Source organism: Platichthys flesus, chromosome 4, assembly GCF_949316205.1.
Source record: "Platichthys flesus chromosome 4, fPlaFle2.1, whole genome shotgun sequence".
In the NCBI taxonomy this organism is placed as follows: Eukaryota; Metazoa; Chordata; class Actinopteri; order Pleuronectiformes; family Pleuronectidae; genus Platichthys; species Platichthys flesus.
In genome coordinates, this window is record NC_084948.1 from 24,746,435 (window position 1) to 24,764,306 (window position 17,872).

General features: G+C 45.4%; 2 protein-coding genes across 3 annotated transcripts in view; one reads left to right on the plus strand and one right to left on the minus strand.

The window, feature by feature from the left end:
- The first annotated feature begins 132 nt into the window (after positions 1-132).
- pgr (progesterone receptor) lies at positions 133-7,073 on the plus strand. The gene is made up of 8 exons (XM_062385558.1): positions 133-1,295; positions 1,961-2,070; positions 2,951-3,067; positions 3,385-3,690; positions 3,836-3,980; positions 4,082-4,212; positions 4,563-4,720; positions 4,826-7,073. Exons 1-8 carry the CDS (start codon positions 451-453, stop codon positions 4,979-4,981), a joined length of 1,968 nt encoding a protein of 655 aa, XP_062241542.1. The 5' UTR covers positions 133-450; the 3' UTR covers positions 4,982-7,073.
- The window catches only part of LOC133951547 (rho GTPase-activating protein 42), a gene marked incomplete in the record, with an annotated part of 66,751 nt that continues 54,966 nt past the window's right edge, over positions 6,088-17,872 (minus strand). Inside the window, 16 exon segments of one of the 2 annotated variants that reach the window (XM_062385555.1) lie at positions 6,088-8,186; positions 8,984-9,063; positions 9,165-9,224; positions 10,629-10,785; positions 11,143-11,535; positions 11,773-11,923; positions 12,010-12,169; positions 12,315-12,420; positions 12,802-12,860; positions 13,050-13,134; positions 13,760-13,834; positions 13,994-14,056; positions 14,420-14,459; positions 14,707-14,785; positions 16,584-16,640; positions 17,353-17,462. In XM_062385555.1, the coding sequence (XP_062241539.1) occupies positions 8,098-8,186; positions 8,984-9,063; positions 9,165-9,224; positions 10,629-10,785; positions 11,143-11,535; positions 11,773-11,923; positions 12,010-12,169; positions 12,315-12,420; positions 12,802-12,860; positions 13,050-13,134; positions 13,760-13,834; positions 13,994-14,056; positions 14,420-14,459; positions 14,707-14,785; positions 16,584-16,640; positions 17,353-17,462 (1,764 nt within the window). 2 annotated transcript variants of the gene reach the window in all.

Consider the following 17,872-nt stretch of genomic DNA (forward strand, 5'->3'; position numbering starts at 1 on the left):
TTAAAGTCGTGTAACTCCACACATTTCTCCAGCCTGTGTCTATTCTCTTGGCAGCTCCTCCGGGGTTGAGTCAGACTGAAGCAAGTTACTCTTGAGCTTCTATTCAACTTTAAAAAACTTGCAACACACAAGAACAAGGAGACGACACTTTGTAATTCATCCAAATATGTCAGGGCTTTTCTTCTGGCAGGACTCGTAATTACGCACGAGTGATTCCTCAGAAGCAAGAACAGGTTAGAAAATAGTGTATCGTTGTGTTTCTCTCTCATCAGCTGTTCAACTTGAAGGAAAAAGAGACGGTTCACTGGAAGAAAGAACGAAGTCGAGGTCTTTTTCTGAGAAAAGGGAGGAGGATTACAGGAGGGTTCTCTGAGCCACAACGTGCCACCCCGCGTCCAGCCTCCGGACGCGCTCCACATATCTGCTGCTGCGCGCCTCGAGCTTCACACGATGGAGAAGAAGATGAACGGAAGGATGAGCTCCATGTGTGTCGCCATCGTCGATTCCACCGACACGCGACTGGGGGACTCCAGTGAAGCCGGGTACGTTAATATTAAACTGTCCAGCGAGGCACAGGCTCTAACTTGCATGGCGTCCTCCGTGCGTAATTTCTCCAACGGCGGCGGCGCACTGATCCACGGGCTCCACTCGAGCGTCGACGGCGCAGTTTTTAAAGATTGTAACTTACTCGATGCTTCAAAACACTTTTACGACCGCGGCAGTGAGTTTCTGAAGTGTACCAATGTGCCGTGGGAAGACTTTGTCAAAGTTCAGAGGACGGACGTGGACAGTTTGCCCGGCGCACTGACAACCGGAGCGTATAAATTCATCAAGGACGAGAAGGAGCCCTCGGGGATTATGGAGACCCCGTGTCCCAACTTTGATCCATCACCGGAGATCCCGGCTCTCCTGGGGCTCAGTGACGCGGAGGCGTCGAGGTTCAGGCCGGCAGCCACCGCGGCTCCTCGGCCGGTGCTGGACGTGTCTCCAAACTTCCTGATGGACCTCAACCAGCCGGAGCAGCTGCCGGCGCTGGGCCAGGTGCGGGCCGACTCCAGATGCGGGTCATCCGGGAAGACAGGCATCAACTTTGACGCAAACATCCAGACAGCAGCGCAGCCTGGATCGTTCTTGTATAAGAACGAGGTGGCCCGGTGGCCGATGCCAGCCGAGCCCCAGTACTGGTGCCAGTCCACAGGTGTGACCGACGACCCCTTCGCCGTCGGCGGCTATGAGGGGATCCAGACCCAGGCCCTCGCCCAGAGGAACCAGTCACCCTTCACTGGGTTCCCCGGGTAAGTTTACACAGCACTGGAATAATTAAAAGAAAAGCAAAGTGAAAAGAGCTTATTATTAAAAAAAAGTTAAATACAATACAAAACTAAAACTATATACATTCTGTAAACTCTCACTTTTAAGTGCCGGAGGTAATATGAACTTGTTTGAGTTACAACTAAACTTTAAAACTAACTCTGTGATGTGAATTAAACTTAATAATCAATGTGAGTTCATGATCAGTGAGTTAATAAGAAGTTTATTTGTCAGTCTACTTTATGAGAATTTGAAGAACAACATCACCGACTTTTCTGTATCTCAACCGAAATCCCCATCTCATGGAAACTCTGTCATTCAAGTTTAATTTTCATTAACTTGTTCTATACTCTAGATCTCCTAAAAAAATAATGTTCTTCCACTTAAGAGCAGCAGGAAGCTCGTTAAAAATCCATCTACAAACTCTTAAATATAAAAAGGATCCTTATGGGTAATTCTCAGTCTCATCTTACTCTGTAAACATGTAAACATGCCTCTTCAGTAAGCTTTGAAACAAGTCAAGGGTTAGACAATGAAAACAGAGACTGTTTAATTAGATCCACATTGAGTTTTTGCCTTTTTATGAAACAAATAAATCTCTTATTTGAATTTTGCTTCATGTGCTTTCTCTTCTCCTCTCTCTCCCCAGTATGCCGCCGCAGAGGCAGTGTGTGATTTGCGGCGACGAGGCTTCGGGTTGTCACTACGGAGTTCTGACCTGTGGCAGCTGTAAAGTCTTTTTTAAAAGAGCCGTGGAAGGTAAGAGAAAGACAAGGAAACATAATAGCTGCTCCTGGACATGTTGAGTCCTTATTATCCAACTCTTTACATGCAGTTTTAGTTGTGACTACACATTTCCAGTCACACTTGCAAGACACGTAACTGGGAAATGAAGCCATCGTCCGATACAGTAGATTCTTAAATGCCTTTATTCTGCCCAGTTCTTTTTGTTTTATCGACCCTATCTCTTTGTTTTTCATTTCTCTGCCTCTATCTCCAACACAGTGAATAGTGTATCTTTTGTTTTGGTTCTGTTAGTGCATGTGTATTCTCTCGCCCCCTTTATCACCATACTCCATTACTCTCTAATATTACATATTTACGGTCCCTGTGAATTAAAGTTACGATGATTTATGAAGTCTGTCAGCTGATCAGTGGGTGCCGGGACACGCAAATAAACCCAAACCCCAAAGGAGGGATTATAATCTCTGATATCAGCTCTCTCATGCCCCCCCGTGAACGCACTGGTGCACGGAAAGAGGGAGTTACTGCATCAAATTTGACTGACCTTCAATGGTAGTTGTTAAAAGGTTATTATAGCAACAGTATCACACTGACCAGTGTTCACCGTGTTCCTCGCCTCGGACTTATTTTTCCCTCGTTATCTGGTGATGTGAGATATGTAAGAGCCACTGTGTCTCACCGCGGCCGTGTCATTCTGTCCTCACAGCCTCCATCTAATTTTCTTCCTTAGCTCTCTCCTCAGAACTCCTGCCTCCGAGTGGAGTGGAGCAGCGGCGCTAATAGCCAAGAGCCCTTTCTCTTCCCCCCCCCCCCACGCTCCCCCGACCTCATTATGTGCCTCTCCTCCTCCCTCACGTACCTGAGTGTTAAAATTGTGTGTATTTTCCCTCAACAGGCCATCACAGCTATCTGTGCGCCGGGCGAAACGACTGCATTGTGGACAAAATCCGGAGGAAAAATTGCCCAGCGTGTCGCCTCAGGAAGTGTTACCAAGCCGGGATGATGCTCGGAGGTAGGTTTTCTGTTTCTGCACAGAGCTAATGCACCTATAAGGCAAAGATGAAAGAGTAATGAGAAATTGATGCGACACCAGAGTCCCACATTGCAAAATATCTTTTCAGTTAGTTGTGATTTCGATTTGATTAAAATAAAGACAATATGCTGTGTTAACATAAAAAATAGATATTTAACTGCTTTTCAACGTCCACACTGAAATTGTAAATTCAGTTGGAATACAGAAAATAAAAGCCGCAGCTCTCTGGTGTGTTATCGGCCCAGATTGTGCTCTTCATCGTCAAATCTGACCGGGTTCTTGTGTCTGTGCCACAGGCAGGAAGCTGAAGCGCTTCGGGGCCCTGAAGACCCTGGGCCTGGCCCCGTCCCTGATGTTCCAGTCCCACTTGGCCATGTCCGCCGACAGCCAGGCCTTGAGCTCCATGTCTTGCATCCCGAGCATCCGCGAGGTGCAGCTCAGCCAGCAGCTCCTCAGCATCCTGGAAAACATCGAGCCAGACGTCATGTACTCTGGCTACGACAACTCCCAGTCCGACGTGCCCAGTCTCCTGCTCACCAGTCTCAACCGGCTGTGTGAGAAACAGCTGCTGTGGATCGTCAAGTGGTCCAAGTCTTTGCCAGGTAACGGCCCGCTCGGCTCAGGGCCACCTAACTGTCACCGAGGCCATCCACTGACCGGGCCTCGCTGAAGGTGTCTGAGAGAGAAGCCATGATTATTGGATATGAGAGGAAATGTTAAAATCAAAAATGTTCTTTTCTTTCCTAGGATTTCGTAACCTTCACATCACCGATCAGATGACCCTGATCCAGTACTCGTGGATGAACCTGATGGTGTTCTCGCTCGGGTGGCGCTCCTTCCAGAACGTCACCAGTGAATATCTATACTTCGCCCCCGACCTGGTTCTCAGCCAGTAAGTAGAAGATGTCAAAGATGTGACACCGACCCATGTATTCACAAACCAGCTCTGGAGATGTCTGGAAACCATTTTTTGTTTTTTTTCTTTCCCGTCAGGGAGCAGATGAGGAGAACTCCGATTTACGACCTGTGCCTGGCGATTCAGTTCATCCCTCAGGAGTTTTCAAATCTGCAAGTCACCCGCGAGGAGTTTCTCTGCATGAAGGCCATAATACTGCTCAACACAGGTAAAAAAGACTAAGCACCTCCCGAATCGCTTTTTTCCTGCAACATTGACCTTTGTTTGAATTAAAAGCATCCAGCAGAAAAGTGTCACAAACAGAGATGTGAGGCTGAGATAACAATCTGCTGTGGAGCTGCTGCACAAGAAGAGGGAGTGTTGAGTGTTGCACTGGGCGACGGGACCTTGTCAGGATTTATGTAGCAGCTGCTATCGAGTTTTACACAGACTGAAAAACAACACAGTGTTTTGTTATGTTAAAAAACAACAAAGCTTGACTGAATCGTCTCTTTTCTATATTTGTTTCCACTGTGCATGTTTGGAGAAATCATTGTTCTGAATCTGTCTCCTCCTCAGTGCCTCTCGAGGGACTCAAGAGCCAGGCAGTGTTTGAAGACATGAGACAGAACTACATCCGGGAGCTGACCAAGGCGATCCACATGAGGGACAAGGGCATGATGGCCAGCTCCCAGCGGTTCTTCCACCTCACCAAACTCATGGACACCATACACGATGTAGGCTCCCTCGGCTCAGCTGAGCACAAAGAAACCCCCCCATAAATTCACATGTCTCAATCTGTCTCTCTAAGACACACCGTCTGCATGTCTCCCCTCCGACAGATAGTGAAGAAGGTCAACCTGTTCTGTCTGAGCACCTTCATCCAGGCCGACGCCATGAAAGTGGAGTTTCCAGAGATGATGTCAGAGGTCATTGCCTCCCAGCTTCCCAAGGTCCTGGCCGGCATGGTGAGGCCCCTCTTATTCCACAGCAAGTGACGGCGCTGTGGACTCATCCTGAGACGGGATGACTCAGCGACCCAGCGATTACAAATGTGGTCAAGTCATCTGTAATTTGCCAAACCGCCTCTGACGCTCTTCATGAGGTGAACTACAATGAACACGTTCCTTAGAAACATGTTTTAAAGCCGAGAACCATCTTGAATATTATGATCTCAGAGGCATGAATCCATTTAGCTCCTCTGTGTGAATCTGGTGCAGCCGCCCTCTCCCATTCTGGCCTCTGTGTACAGATGGTCAACAGCTGGGTTCGAGAACCTCTGGAGATATTTTTGTACTATAGCACAAATATTCAGTGTTTCTGACGCAAAGTGTTTCCTTAATAAAGGAGACGCAGAAACCTGCCACTTAAAAATAATCCTGTTATTTCAGGGTTAACAGCACCTTCGACAGGGAGGAAGACCACTCTCTTTAAAACACATGTTTAAACCGTGTATATTTATATATCAGTCCTCTAAATATGCTGGATTTCTTTTATTAAGATCCCAAAATTATTCTCTGGGAACCAAATGTTATGGGTTCTTCTTGGGTCCAGAAAATTACCAAATATATATAATATATAACCACTAAAACAAGCGTCACCTCCGTGGTAGAGATGAAAAAACTACATGAATAACCAGGTGAGTGAATTAGTGGAGTCGGTGCAAATCTCTGCCAACACAGCTCAGTGCCCTAAATGTGTTATTTTTAAAATAGAGATTTCTAATTTATTAATTTTCTAAATCCATATAAAAAACTCCACATGACAGATAAGTCTCACACATGTGATGGATTTAATTCAATACAATATCAAGAAATCCTTAAAACTAATGGACTTAACTTTACACCGGATTCTATTTAAGTGAAATAAATAAACCTGCCTTGACGAAGGTATACAAATGTGCAATAAACCCAAATTTAACTGTGGAGAGGAAGGAACCCACATCCTGTCTACTCCTAATAAAACTGAAAAGCAGGACTATGTTTAAAAGTAGCAACACAGAGAGATAAAGGCATTCAACCCTCCAACAACTAATACAAATTAAGATGGTCCACATGGTGAATTTCAAGTTCAAGTTCTCTGACAAAGAATATGGAAGCGGTGGTGTAATGAATCACGCTATTTATTTATAGACATGTTCATGCACCGTGAAGACACAGTGGATGATTCCAAGGGGAACAAGCCTGCCAGTATAGAAAAGAAATCAAAACAAAGATGCCAGGTGATTACTTAGACAGGAAACTGACGTCATTTTCGTGGTCTGAACTCAGACGGTCGGGGAGTGTCGTTCCCTCGTGACCCTTAAAGGTCACTTTGCTTTCTTAAAAGGTGCAAATAGAAAAGAACACCAGGATCTTGGCAAGTGTGAGATTCTCAAATAACTTCAGAAATACATTTATGGCCTCCAGAGGAAGTTTATTTTTGGAGCAACAGTTTGTAAATGAAGAAGTAAAAGGATTTATTGTTGTTATTTTTAACTTTTTAGATAACTTTCTACTTTGGAAAGGTTTCGACAGTGGCAGAAAAATTAAATATGGATACACAATCGAATACATTGTCATTGCTAGTACACCAGTGTACTAGCGAGTAAAAAGTACCACAACAAGCATCAGCATGAGCTGAAGGTTCCACCTCATGAAAGAAGCATTCGTGATGTTATAAAAACACTTTTTTTTTATATTTGACGTGATAATTTATATGAATAAACAGCTACAGAAGGTAAATATCGTTTGATTAGCGACTACAGGTTAACGTATGAGCTTCAATGTACAGTACAGTGCTGTGTAGCTAACCAGAAAGTGCACGGCAGCAGTGAGCAGGTTCAGTGGTCAAACATCCATCACAGGCCATAAACAAGAGAGTTAAGGTGCAAACCCCCCCCCCCCCATTATCGTTTTTACTCATAGACTAGATTAATATCCTTACTTTAAAAAAATCACAGTTTGTTGAATTACAGTTAATACAGACGAATGTTTATGAGCCTGTGCAGATTTTCATGAAGCTCTTGCTGAAAGTTTATGGTGATATTACTGGGAAGTTTGAAGATATATTATTATTACATATTTCTGAGAATAAAACGTGTGAAATTGATGTTGTGATTGTTTTTGTGAATCTTTAAAGGTTAAAAACTGGGACTATAAAAAAAAAAAACATCAGTGCAGTCGACGGTTCATTTCATATACAAACATTTACATCCATTTTTTTTCTTAGCATTTAACACACAATGGAGGCGTTATAGAAAATGGAGGTACACTTTGAACTTTGAACTTTGAGGACCGTTAATACAAAGTTGTGTTTCAGTTCGAGAGCCGAACTCACTGATGTCAAGGTCGGATTTTGCAATGATTTCAATCAAAACACTGAGCTTGCACTCAAACAGCCCCGCTTGTGCTCAAATGTGCAGATATTTTCTACCTCAGGTCAGCTCGCCCCTGCACTTCAGCTTCAGCTCATGGAAAGAACACAATTGTCCCGCCCTCGTTGTGGGTGTTATAGCTTTACTTCTGTTAGAGTCTTGTACGTTCGGGTGGTTACTTCATGCACACAGTGTTCCCGATCACTAACTAGTGACGGGAACACTGTTGACAGCAGCTTTGAGAACACAATAGACGCCGTGCTGCTTCTTGTTACCGTCTGTGTGTTTTTTTGCAAACAGTACCAGCGAGGCAACTGCACCTTGAGTTCTATTGGTTGGGAGAATTTTTGACGGATTTGTTGCACAAAGAAAAACTGAGGAGAAATCCGAGAGCAGACATTTGAGAAGCAGCGCGAGCACGAGGGGAAGAGCAACTATCTTTACCTAACTCTTAAATATCCCAGTTTGAGCACAAGCGGCTGTATTTGAGTGCAAGAGTTACACAATCTAAATGTGAAATAAAACAAAAAATCCTGTCCTCAAACTGAAACACCACACTCTTGAACAAAGACACACACACACACACACACATGTTAAAACAATTACTGCTCTACTTGAAGAATACATAAAATGCAGAAATGTTGGTTGCCAGTGATAATTGGCAACTCGACACGATAATGAGCAGCAAACAACCACATCTTGTATTTCTTTTTTTTTCTTCCATGGATACCAGGAAAGAGATGCAGCGTTCACCACCTGTTAGAGGAAGACAACATAATTCTCGGGGATTAAACCGGTTCTCCCCTCGTATGTTGCTTGGAGCCAGCCTGGTTCAACAGAGGGATAAACTACAGGAGCAAGAGAGAGAGAGAACAATAATAAAAATACTTCAGTGAAAGACAAGAGAAGCAGATTTAGTGTAATCTGATGAGAATCACTGGGGTTGGATCTAATTACATTAATTCACCGGACTAAGAGAATACCACAAAACAACTAAAGACGCTATTAGGCAGACGAATAAACATTTAAAGCAGATCAAGGAAGACTCGGGGTCAGGCGGCTCATTAATTCAGTCCCTGCAGAGCATTTTTCCGGCTCGAACTTGGGATAGTGTTACTTAATCACACACTTAAGAGTAGAAACCAGTAAAACAACGAGGTGAACGACAGCTGGGGTTCAATCAGAATCAAGAGAAGCAGCTTGGGTAATGATCAGATCTGCTGAATAGGGACGAGGAGGACGAATCGGCCGTTAAAGTGCTTTGGCTGCTGGAAACTGCTGGGGAGCGTTTGTTGATGTTTCCGCGTTTGGCTGCTGGCTCTGCTGTGTGAACAGGGAACAGGCACTGGTGCCTTCCATCTCTGGGTTACAGTGACCTGCTTGCACTGGTTGTGAGCCAAGTCATCTCTTCATGGAAAAAGCAGAGAGGCAATAAAGACAAAAATCCCCTGGGGCTGTTTGTTTCTTTAGCAAATGATTATGTGGGTGTCACGCTAAGAGCAAAGATTCATTCTATGCGTCCACGCAACACTGGGAATTGGCAGAGTGCAGGGCTCAGATGTCCGGTCGGCCTACGCATAGGAGGCATGTGAGCTGTGGTGAGAGAGAAGACTGCTGTAGCACTGTAATCTCTGGCTCTGCTCACCGTTTGTGAAGTGCGCCCCCTGGGGGAAGCTGAGCTCATGGCTGTGCTCTGCCTCACAGGAGTACATCGCCTTGGCGTCTCTGTGAAGACAAGCAAGCAGATAAAAAACCAGAAGAGATGAGATGTGTGTGTGTGGGGGGGTAATAAGGTTAAAACTGCTGTGTCATGGTTTTAATGGCACCTTCCGACTGGAACTGACTGGGACGGGATGTTTTCAAACAGCAGTGCTCTTGCAGCAACCCTGCAACCATTAGAAAAAAACAACAGATCAATAAATCAAGGATTACAAACATATTTTGTCATAGGAATAAAAACAGCTCCTGTGATTAGATGATTATAAAAGCAATACTGGTATTAATCAACTCGAGTGGCAGTGCTCCCCCCAGAGAGAGAAGTTCAACCCTATCTGACCTTTTCCGTCTAAAACCAGTCGGTGCACTTTCCTCTTGGCCGTGCCTGCATTCCTCATTGTCTAGAAGGAGGTGAGAGGCGGGAGGGTTCCTTCCTCCGGGCGGACCGAGCTTCAGCTTTTTAAAACCAGGTGAAAATACACATAACAGGGCTGCTCTCGAACCTGCACAGCCTGGGAGTCAAGGGGGGCAGCTTCACCTCGGGGCGAGCCGGGTGGGTGCTACACAAGGACAGCTACTTGAGATGCCATGTGACCGGCTCCTCACACACACACACACACACACACACACACACACACACACACACACACACACACAACAAGACAAGTCGAACAATCTATTTGTCCCGGCAGAACCGAGCGCAGACGGGCTGCTGGGTCATGTCAACCCAGGAACTGGTTGAGTATAATTAAAGCCAGTTCTCCCAACGTAGAGGAAAACAGACATAAATCTGCTCACACATACTCATGTGATCTCAGAGAGCTCTCGAAGCTGCACAGTCACAGACAGAGGGAGGAGGAGGAGGAGGAGGAGGAGGAGGAGGAGGAGGAGGAGGAGGAGGAGGAGGAGGAGGTGGAGACAGGGAGTCGTGGCTCCGTGACTTACTCTCATTTCCTGGAAACGCTCAGCGTAATCTCTGCTGGCCTTTACCACACTGATCCAAAAACCTGCGTTCTCCCAGTGGGAAACAGGACTTTTTATCCTCAACATGCCCAAAGAGAATATTATAGGTATGCATTCATTAATAAATTGTATCATTAAATGATGAAAACAGGGAGATATGCCTGGTATGTTTAAGATGTTCAGAGCCAAGGAAACTGCTTTAAGTCCTCAGACAACAGCTTAAACCCAGAGATATCAGATATACAATTGAAACAAGTGACCTAATTCAAAATACGGCTGGGCAATGACATAATATCTACATTCCAAATAAATATAAATATATTGCTAATGCATTGTGCACAGTGAGGAGGAATAGCCCACTGATTTCATGTTTATCAAGTATTTGTCATTTTCAGCTCATACAGAAGTTTATACCCAAAACCTTCACTCAGAAGCAAAAACTTTAAACTTAAAAGGAAAATATTGTGATATTTATCGTGGTACTTATCAATACAGACAGATTTAAACATGTTTCTCATCGCTCAGCTCTACCAGCTGCTTTCAGACACGCCCTGAACACAATGATACTAATGACGAGGACCGGTATCAGAGCAGCGATGTAGAGTCATTACACTGAGCCAGGTCGTTGGTATCCGTTGCCCACGGAGGTGTCCAGCCGGCGGCGGAGGACTTGTTTGGGGGGCAGGTCCGGGTGCCCCGCAGGCTTCAGGCTCTCCCTGGGCTCCGGCGCTGACAGACTCTGGACGGATCCGGAGCAGCTCCTGTGGCCTGGAGGCAGAGACACAAATAATAAGTTCTCTTCTGCCGGTAAATGAGAAAAAAAAGACAGTAAAAAAAGTTTGAAACACATCAAATAACTCAGGGAATGATCCGTGTCGGAAAGATTTTAATGCAGGTATTTAAATCATGCTTAAAGGGGATGGGGGGGGGGGGGGGGGCCTATCACTCTTTGAAAGGACCACGTCCTGGAGGAAGAAGTTATGACAATAAAACAATCCAGTTTACGAATCCATTCTGGAAAATGACACTTTCATGAGGTTACTTTCCCCTTCGTTACAGCCAGGGAGACATAATCGATGGGCTAATGACGGGCAGGCCTGACGGATCACCCGCTGGTTGTCCCACCTTCAGTTATATGCAGTGATTTCAGGGAGGGAGCAGGCGAGCGGCTCGGCAGCAGTGGCGGCCGCAGGTCGGTGCGGACGTGTGGGGCCTTTTTGGGTGCGGGAGACAGCCAGGGCGCGGTGCCGACCGAGGACAGGCTGAGGGCGTCCTCCGACTCCCCGTCCGTGCGCCCCGCGTCCTCCCTGGAGCTGGACTCGGGGCTGCTGACCCCCGCGGCGCTCCTGGGGCCGATGGAGAGCGTCGACGGCGTCCGGCGGAGGTCAGGCTGCGACTTCTCCTTCACCTGGGCGGAGGAGGCGGTTTTGGAGGAGGCGTTCTGCTCAGAGGAGTGGGAGGACAGGGACTCCATGCTGCCCATGGGGGTGCTGCCCGGACTGCTGCTCAGAGTGTCACCTATGCAGGGACCAGAGAGGAGGAATACAAAGCCCTCATTAAAACCTGCTGCCGAGTGAGGAGGTGGTTAGTTTATGACTTAGAGAAAGATCCATTTATTCATAAAATCCAGCTCGTAAGAGGAGAAACCGTCAGGAACTGTGCAGATGTCTGAGAAATATGAAATGCCCCCTGACGGATTTTGGCAAATGGCGGTGCGATGACCTGCGGTGGGCGATCACCGCTTCGGGTACTCACTTTCTGCGTCTGCCAGACAAAGTGTCGGGGTGTAGAGGCTGCGGGGCTTCCGGGGCCCCGTCGTCAGGCAGATGGCCCGGCTCCGGCGAGAGCCCGGCCGGCTCTGTGGCTGGGGCAGGGGCACGTTGGGGTCCGGAGGCTGGTGGAAGATCTGGTCCAGGTCCAGGAAAGAATATTAATGACTCTCCTGAATATTGAGGGTGTATTACAAGCAGGATTTTTAAAGCTGTGACTCACTTTGTTGAAGTTCTCAATGAGTATTTCCACCACGATGTTCTGGAACTTGATGTTCATCATGGCGGCCACAGTCTCCTCCTGTGAGCGCATCAGGGTGGGGCCGAAGATGACCCCCAGGTTGGACACTGTCATCAGGTTGCACTGGTTTTGTGTGGAAACACTGCAGGTGGACACAACGGGAATCACACACTGCCAAACGCAAACTTAGTTTTGTCTTATTCCTCAACAGATAATAACGTCTCGTGTATGAAGGACAATATGAGGAACTACCATGAGGACAATATAATCCGTGCAGAACTACGTACGTGACGAGATGTTTCAACAGCAGCTCCAGCATCTCTTTGTTCCTCTCGGGCAGCTTGTGCACCAGGGCGTGGACGGCACACACCCGGTAGTTCTGATCGTCTGACTCTGAGAGAAGGCAAATTGATATAAAACAATTAGGATGGTGACGATAGATTATTCTGGAGCTAAATACACTGACAGTGCAGTTGTGAATCCATCTGCTAAGTCTATAAACTGAATATGACTGAATATGACTGCCGTTCTCTGAGATGCAAAGAGTTTAATTGGTGCAATCGTTGCTTGTTTGATTTTCCTCCTGTTGAAACATTGAAATCTTCAAATGAAATGATTTTAAATCTTGGTTCAGTTCAAAGCCTCTCCCTCTTCAAACAATTCATCTGACGGGAGTGTTTTCTCTGCTAATGTAATAATCCCACATGTGTAATAATGAGAGAATATGAAGTATTATTATTAGAATATGATTGTTAGTAACTGCTCGTGACTTACTGACAGCCAGGAGGAAGTCCTTGTGGAGCCTGAAGGTCATCAGCGGCTCGGAGAGACACCTGGTGGATAAAGAGAAGAGTTTTTTATTCCCTGAGTGACACAGCTCTTTTTCACCGCACCCCCCCCCCCCCATGAGTGAGTCAGCGGCGAGCGTGTGACTCACGCCGCCGAGGTTCTCAAAGAGACATTAGGGAGATAATGATGATTCCTGACAGCTGAGGACACACAGCTGGCAGGGGCGAGCTGACCTGAGGTAGTTCTTCAGGCCGCTGGTGATGGTTTTGTTGTCCCACGTCTCCGGGTCCAGGTCCATATCCGCAGGTGCCTTGGAGGCTGTTGGGGAACACACTTTGTTTTTTATATCGCCCACAACGATTAAGCCGTAAACTGTCTGAAGAGAAAGCGAGGCGGCCTGACACGACCCGGCAGGCCCGGCTTTTACAAGGAGCATTAAAAAACACAGAATGTCTCCTCGTGGAAAAGACTAAATGATCACGTGTGTTTCGTGTCACAGAGACCGAGATCAGGTTTTACAGGCTTAACTCAATCACTCAGACTATTTATTTTAAATGTATATCTAACAAGGTAATGACAGATGCAAGGCCAGATGGCTGTTACTCCCTCACGCCACCAGGAGGACCTCTTCACTCACGCTACAGGGTCACGCTAGGTTTGTTCAAGCTCAGGATTCAACCTGAGATGATGGAAAATAATCATTATTTAAAGATTATGGCCACCGTGGTATTTGGAAATGACAGAATCAAACCTGGTTGTTTTGCTGTATGTCATGTGAAGTGATATTAAATATAAATACTATAAAGAAACACTGAAAGGGCAGAAAAACTCTTCCTTTCATTATGAATATTCATAAACGTCTGATTTTGGGGCTATTTTGACCCAATTCTTCGGGGGTTGAGTGGGAACATGTGTTTCTTTTTGTGATATCAAGGCTACTCACAAAAGACTGTAGTCATCAGCCTCTGGACTTTGGAGTTGACCCCTCCGATTCTGTACAGCCCCAGTGTGTTTATGCCTGAGAGACCAGAGGAAGAAGGGAATTAAAGAAGTGGAACGAGAGAAACAAAGGCTAACCCAAGCATCGCTTTGCCACAGCCACTGACGGATGAATGGAGCTCATTGTTATTCCCCGGCGCAGCGTGTTGTGTTGTGGTTGTGTCTGAACGGCCCTCACCTCTCGTCTCCACCAGGTCAATGCATCTCCGCACAAAGTTAAATCCCGCCTCGTTAAGAAACGCTGTAATACAACAGGAGGAGAGGGTTCAACACATGTCAATCACTGTCTGGGTTAACACGCATCAGGCAGCAGTAATAAGCTCTGCCAGTGTGTCGCTGCTCTGACTAATAAGATACAACCCCCCCCCCCCCCCCCCCCCCCCGCCGGGCTGGAAGGATTCACCATGTCAGCTGAGTGCATGTATGTCAAGTGATTGTGTTAATGAACACACACGCTGTAGCCAAAGGTGACATAATGTGTTGTTTGATATGTGTGTGTGTGTTGGGGATTTTATCACCATCCCCAAAATAAGATGAATTAAATGAAAGAGGATAAAATCAAGAAAAAGGGTTTGAAAGGATTAAAAATAAAAAACACACTTACTCTCTTCTCTTTTGCTCAGAATGGCCGGCAGGTTGTAAATCTAGAGAAAAGGTTGTAAAAGTCATTATTAAAGCCTTTCTTCACAATACCAGGAAGAAGAAGAAGAATGATTTGGTTTCCCAGCACTCCTTGACCGGCCTATTATTAGCACAAGCTGGACGGTGAGGTCATGGGTTCTACTCTGACGCCACCAGTAGAGGGCGCCAGTGACGACGAACCTTCCCGGGCCAAACGAGCATCGAGCACAACATGAATATTTCAAAGACAATCTGGCAACAGTTCCTCACCGGCTCTTTGCCATCCATGGCCTCCAGCCAGGATCTCCGGTTGGCCTCTGACGGTGCCTGCAGGGTCATGACGCCATGCCTGGACAGATTTCAGAGAAGAAGCTGGTCTCAGTCTGATCCCAGTGCTGCTGGGGGGGGGGGGGCCCTGGATGGAGCATGTTTACACTGGCTCAGACCACTATAAAAGGACTAGTGCAACTAAAATAGCTTGTGTGCAAAAGATTCTTGCCCTCAAACGATGCGGTGCCCCCGCTCGGCTCGGTGCGTTCGCATTCCACACCCCCCGCCATGAAAAGCTACGTGTGCTTGAGATTAGAGTGATTCCTTGTTTGTTTGGCACCCGACATGCACACACCGTCACCGCACACGAGCGTTTGTGGCCCTGGCCTCGGTAGATACGACTTCGTCTGATCATTACGGTTGTAAAGAAATACAAATAAAAACTCCACCCCACCAGTAGTGAGAGTTAGTACACGAGCATGGAGCCACGTCAGGTTGCATGTGTTACAACGAATATAACACATGCACACATGCACACAAAAACAACCTCTGTGGGTTGTTTTTGACATGCAGATAGTTTTGGGTTTTAAGATTTCTTCACAGTGTTTGTGTGTTTATGAAGAAAACATGAAGACGTCTGTGCAGGACTAGAGACCCCACGTTACTGTGAACCCATAAAACAACCTGCTGACAGATCTGTGGACAGAACTGGGGACACTCAAAAAAACACACGTTGCTGTAGATTGAGACCGTTTTTATTGTTTTGAGGATTTAAAATTTAACACTGTTCATAAAACTATATTTCCAGAGCGGACATTTTGACTTGTTGAAGCACAATTGTTGTCAAAAGGGATTTTTTTGTGAGTCTTTCCTAAATTTGGGTTGAGACTATTGAGGCAAACTGTGATTTGTGAATATGGGCAATACAAATACAATTTAATTGATTGATTGATTGATTAATTGATTGATTGATTGAAATACATAGTGGAGAGTGTGGCTCTGAAAAATTACCAACAGACATTCTGTCTTTTGATATTCTCTTAAAAAGGTGTATTGGGTTTCCATGCTGAATTTTCATAATAAGAATGATGTGTCCCAATCCCAGCAGATCAAATTAAAATACCTTCTGTGACTAAATTAACCAGTAACCTGGGTGTAGACACCCTTGACCTTTGGCCTGCTTGTGTCTGTGCGGTGGGTGCAACAGCATGTTTATTATAACAAGGATAAATGGATGAGCCTGAAGATGACTGGAGCTTGGCCCACATTGTCCTTGTGGTTGGAATAAGCACCTTGGGGCATCGCTGTTTATGATAAATGAGTTGTCCTGAGAATAAACTGCAGTTATTCTCCATGCTCAGCAACAAACACCAGGGGTGAGCGGTGGCGGTGGCAGCGGCTGGTGCGACGCGGCAGCAACACTGTGATGAGAGAGTTCTTTAATATTCATAATAATATCCTTATCAGGGCTTTCATGAATTGGGCTTGATCAATGCAGCCACTGTTGATCAGCAGGGAGCCACTTTACGGTGTCTGATGTTCGGCCAATCTCTTATCCCGCTGCCCGGTCACAATACCAATCAGTTTTGAATATTCCCATGAATTAAAAAGAGATTCCAATCTTGGCAACATGATTAATTGATTATTGGAACAAGATAAATCAACATTTTATTCAGGTAAGTAGAAATTTAACTATTGTCTGTATCCTTGACTGAGTGGTGTCTGATTCTTCGTGAAGCGGTTAATTGAGAATTTAGGAAAAGTTTCAAGAATTACAAATTTGCCTTTGATCACATCAGAAGTTTGAGATTGTGGCGTGAGTGCAACAATTAGCAGAACGTTCATGCAGCACATGCAGCACGGGTCAGTTCACATACCGGACTTTATAGAAAAACTGAAGCGGTCTGAAAAGAGTTCCACGACAGATGTCATTTCTACATCCACACGAACACAGAGAAAAGAGACGGGAGTTGGTTTTAGAAGCAGAGTCAATACGGACGTCGTGAACGTACAACAACAAACTAGAGCGAGAGAGAGAGGGGGGGGGGGAGAGAGAGAGAGAGAGAGAGAGAGAGAGAGAGAGAGAGAGACATGCAGGACACAAACAGCTGACAACATGTATCACTGGTCAACGGGGGTCTTTGAAGATGTGAATCAAACCAGGTTCTGATGCTGTTTACTCCCTCAGATAATCTGGGTTCATTGCCAGAACCAGTCGGGTTCAATGGAAATAAAAATGCATGAGGGACAAAACATCAACTAAACTTCAATCAAAAAATATGTTAAGTGTAAAAAAAGAAAAGAAGAATTAACCTCTGTTAACTGTTTAAATATGAGCGTTTTAATTCAATTTACTTAGCGTTGCCAGGTTTGTCAGATCCAGGATTTAATTTCCACTTTCTTATTTATAGTGAGATTCTACATTTTCCTTGATTTCTTAATATTTCATGGATCTCAATGACAAAAAATCAATGGCCTGGTCTGCCCTATAGTTTTAAATGTTGTCCTAAAATACATTCTCAGAACTAGAAATAAAAAACAAATGTCCACATCCTGGTGTTGGTGGTAATAACTTTGAATATCAGGTTCTGTGTTTTCAGTGCAGGTAAAGTGATGAAGCATGTTCAGAGCAGGCAGATCACAGACCTCTCCACCACTTCGATGTCGAAGCAGAATCGCTTGTCGATGGAGTCGGTTTTCCTTCGGATGCAGGATCGGAGCTTGAACATCTCCGGCTGGCTCAGGACGAGGCCGTTCTAAAATAATAATAATAAACAAAAACAAAAAAACACTAATAAACAGCCTCTCAACTACGAGGAAAAATATAATGAATCCACCTTCTCTGACTCCGCAAATGCTAAATGTTGATACAGGTCTAAATATATAATGATTGTTTCACTTGTGCATTAAAACAATACTTTGATTTAATGCAAAAAGTAAGAAACAACTAAAGCTCCATTATCTGATCAGCACAAACTATCAGTCGAACCCTGGTTCCCTGGTTTCCCTTCTCTTGTTATTTGTGGCTTGTGTTTTCTTTGAACCGACTTTGTCTTCCTCCAGTTAAGTCTTTTGTGTTTTGAGGCCAATTTGCAGTTCTGTCATCTTGACTTCTATTTCCTCTGGAAAGATCACAGTCTTATCACAGTCTTATCTCAGCTTGTAG

Bases quoted from the DNA above. Each gene is read 5' to 3' on its own strand.
- pgr (XM_062385558.1), top strand. From the start codon at position 451: ATGGAGAAGAAGATGAACGGAAGGATGAGCTCCATGTGTGTCGCCATC. The intron at 4,213-4,562 runs GTAAAAAAGACT...TCTCCTCCTCAG, and splicing joins CATAATACTGCTCAACACAG to TGCCTCTCGAGGGACTCAAG. The intron at 4,721-4,825 runs GTAGGCTCCCTC...CCCCTCCGACAG, and splicing joins TCATGGACACCATACACGAT to ATAGTGAAGAAGGTCAACCT.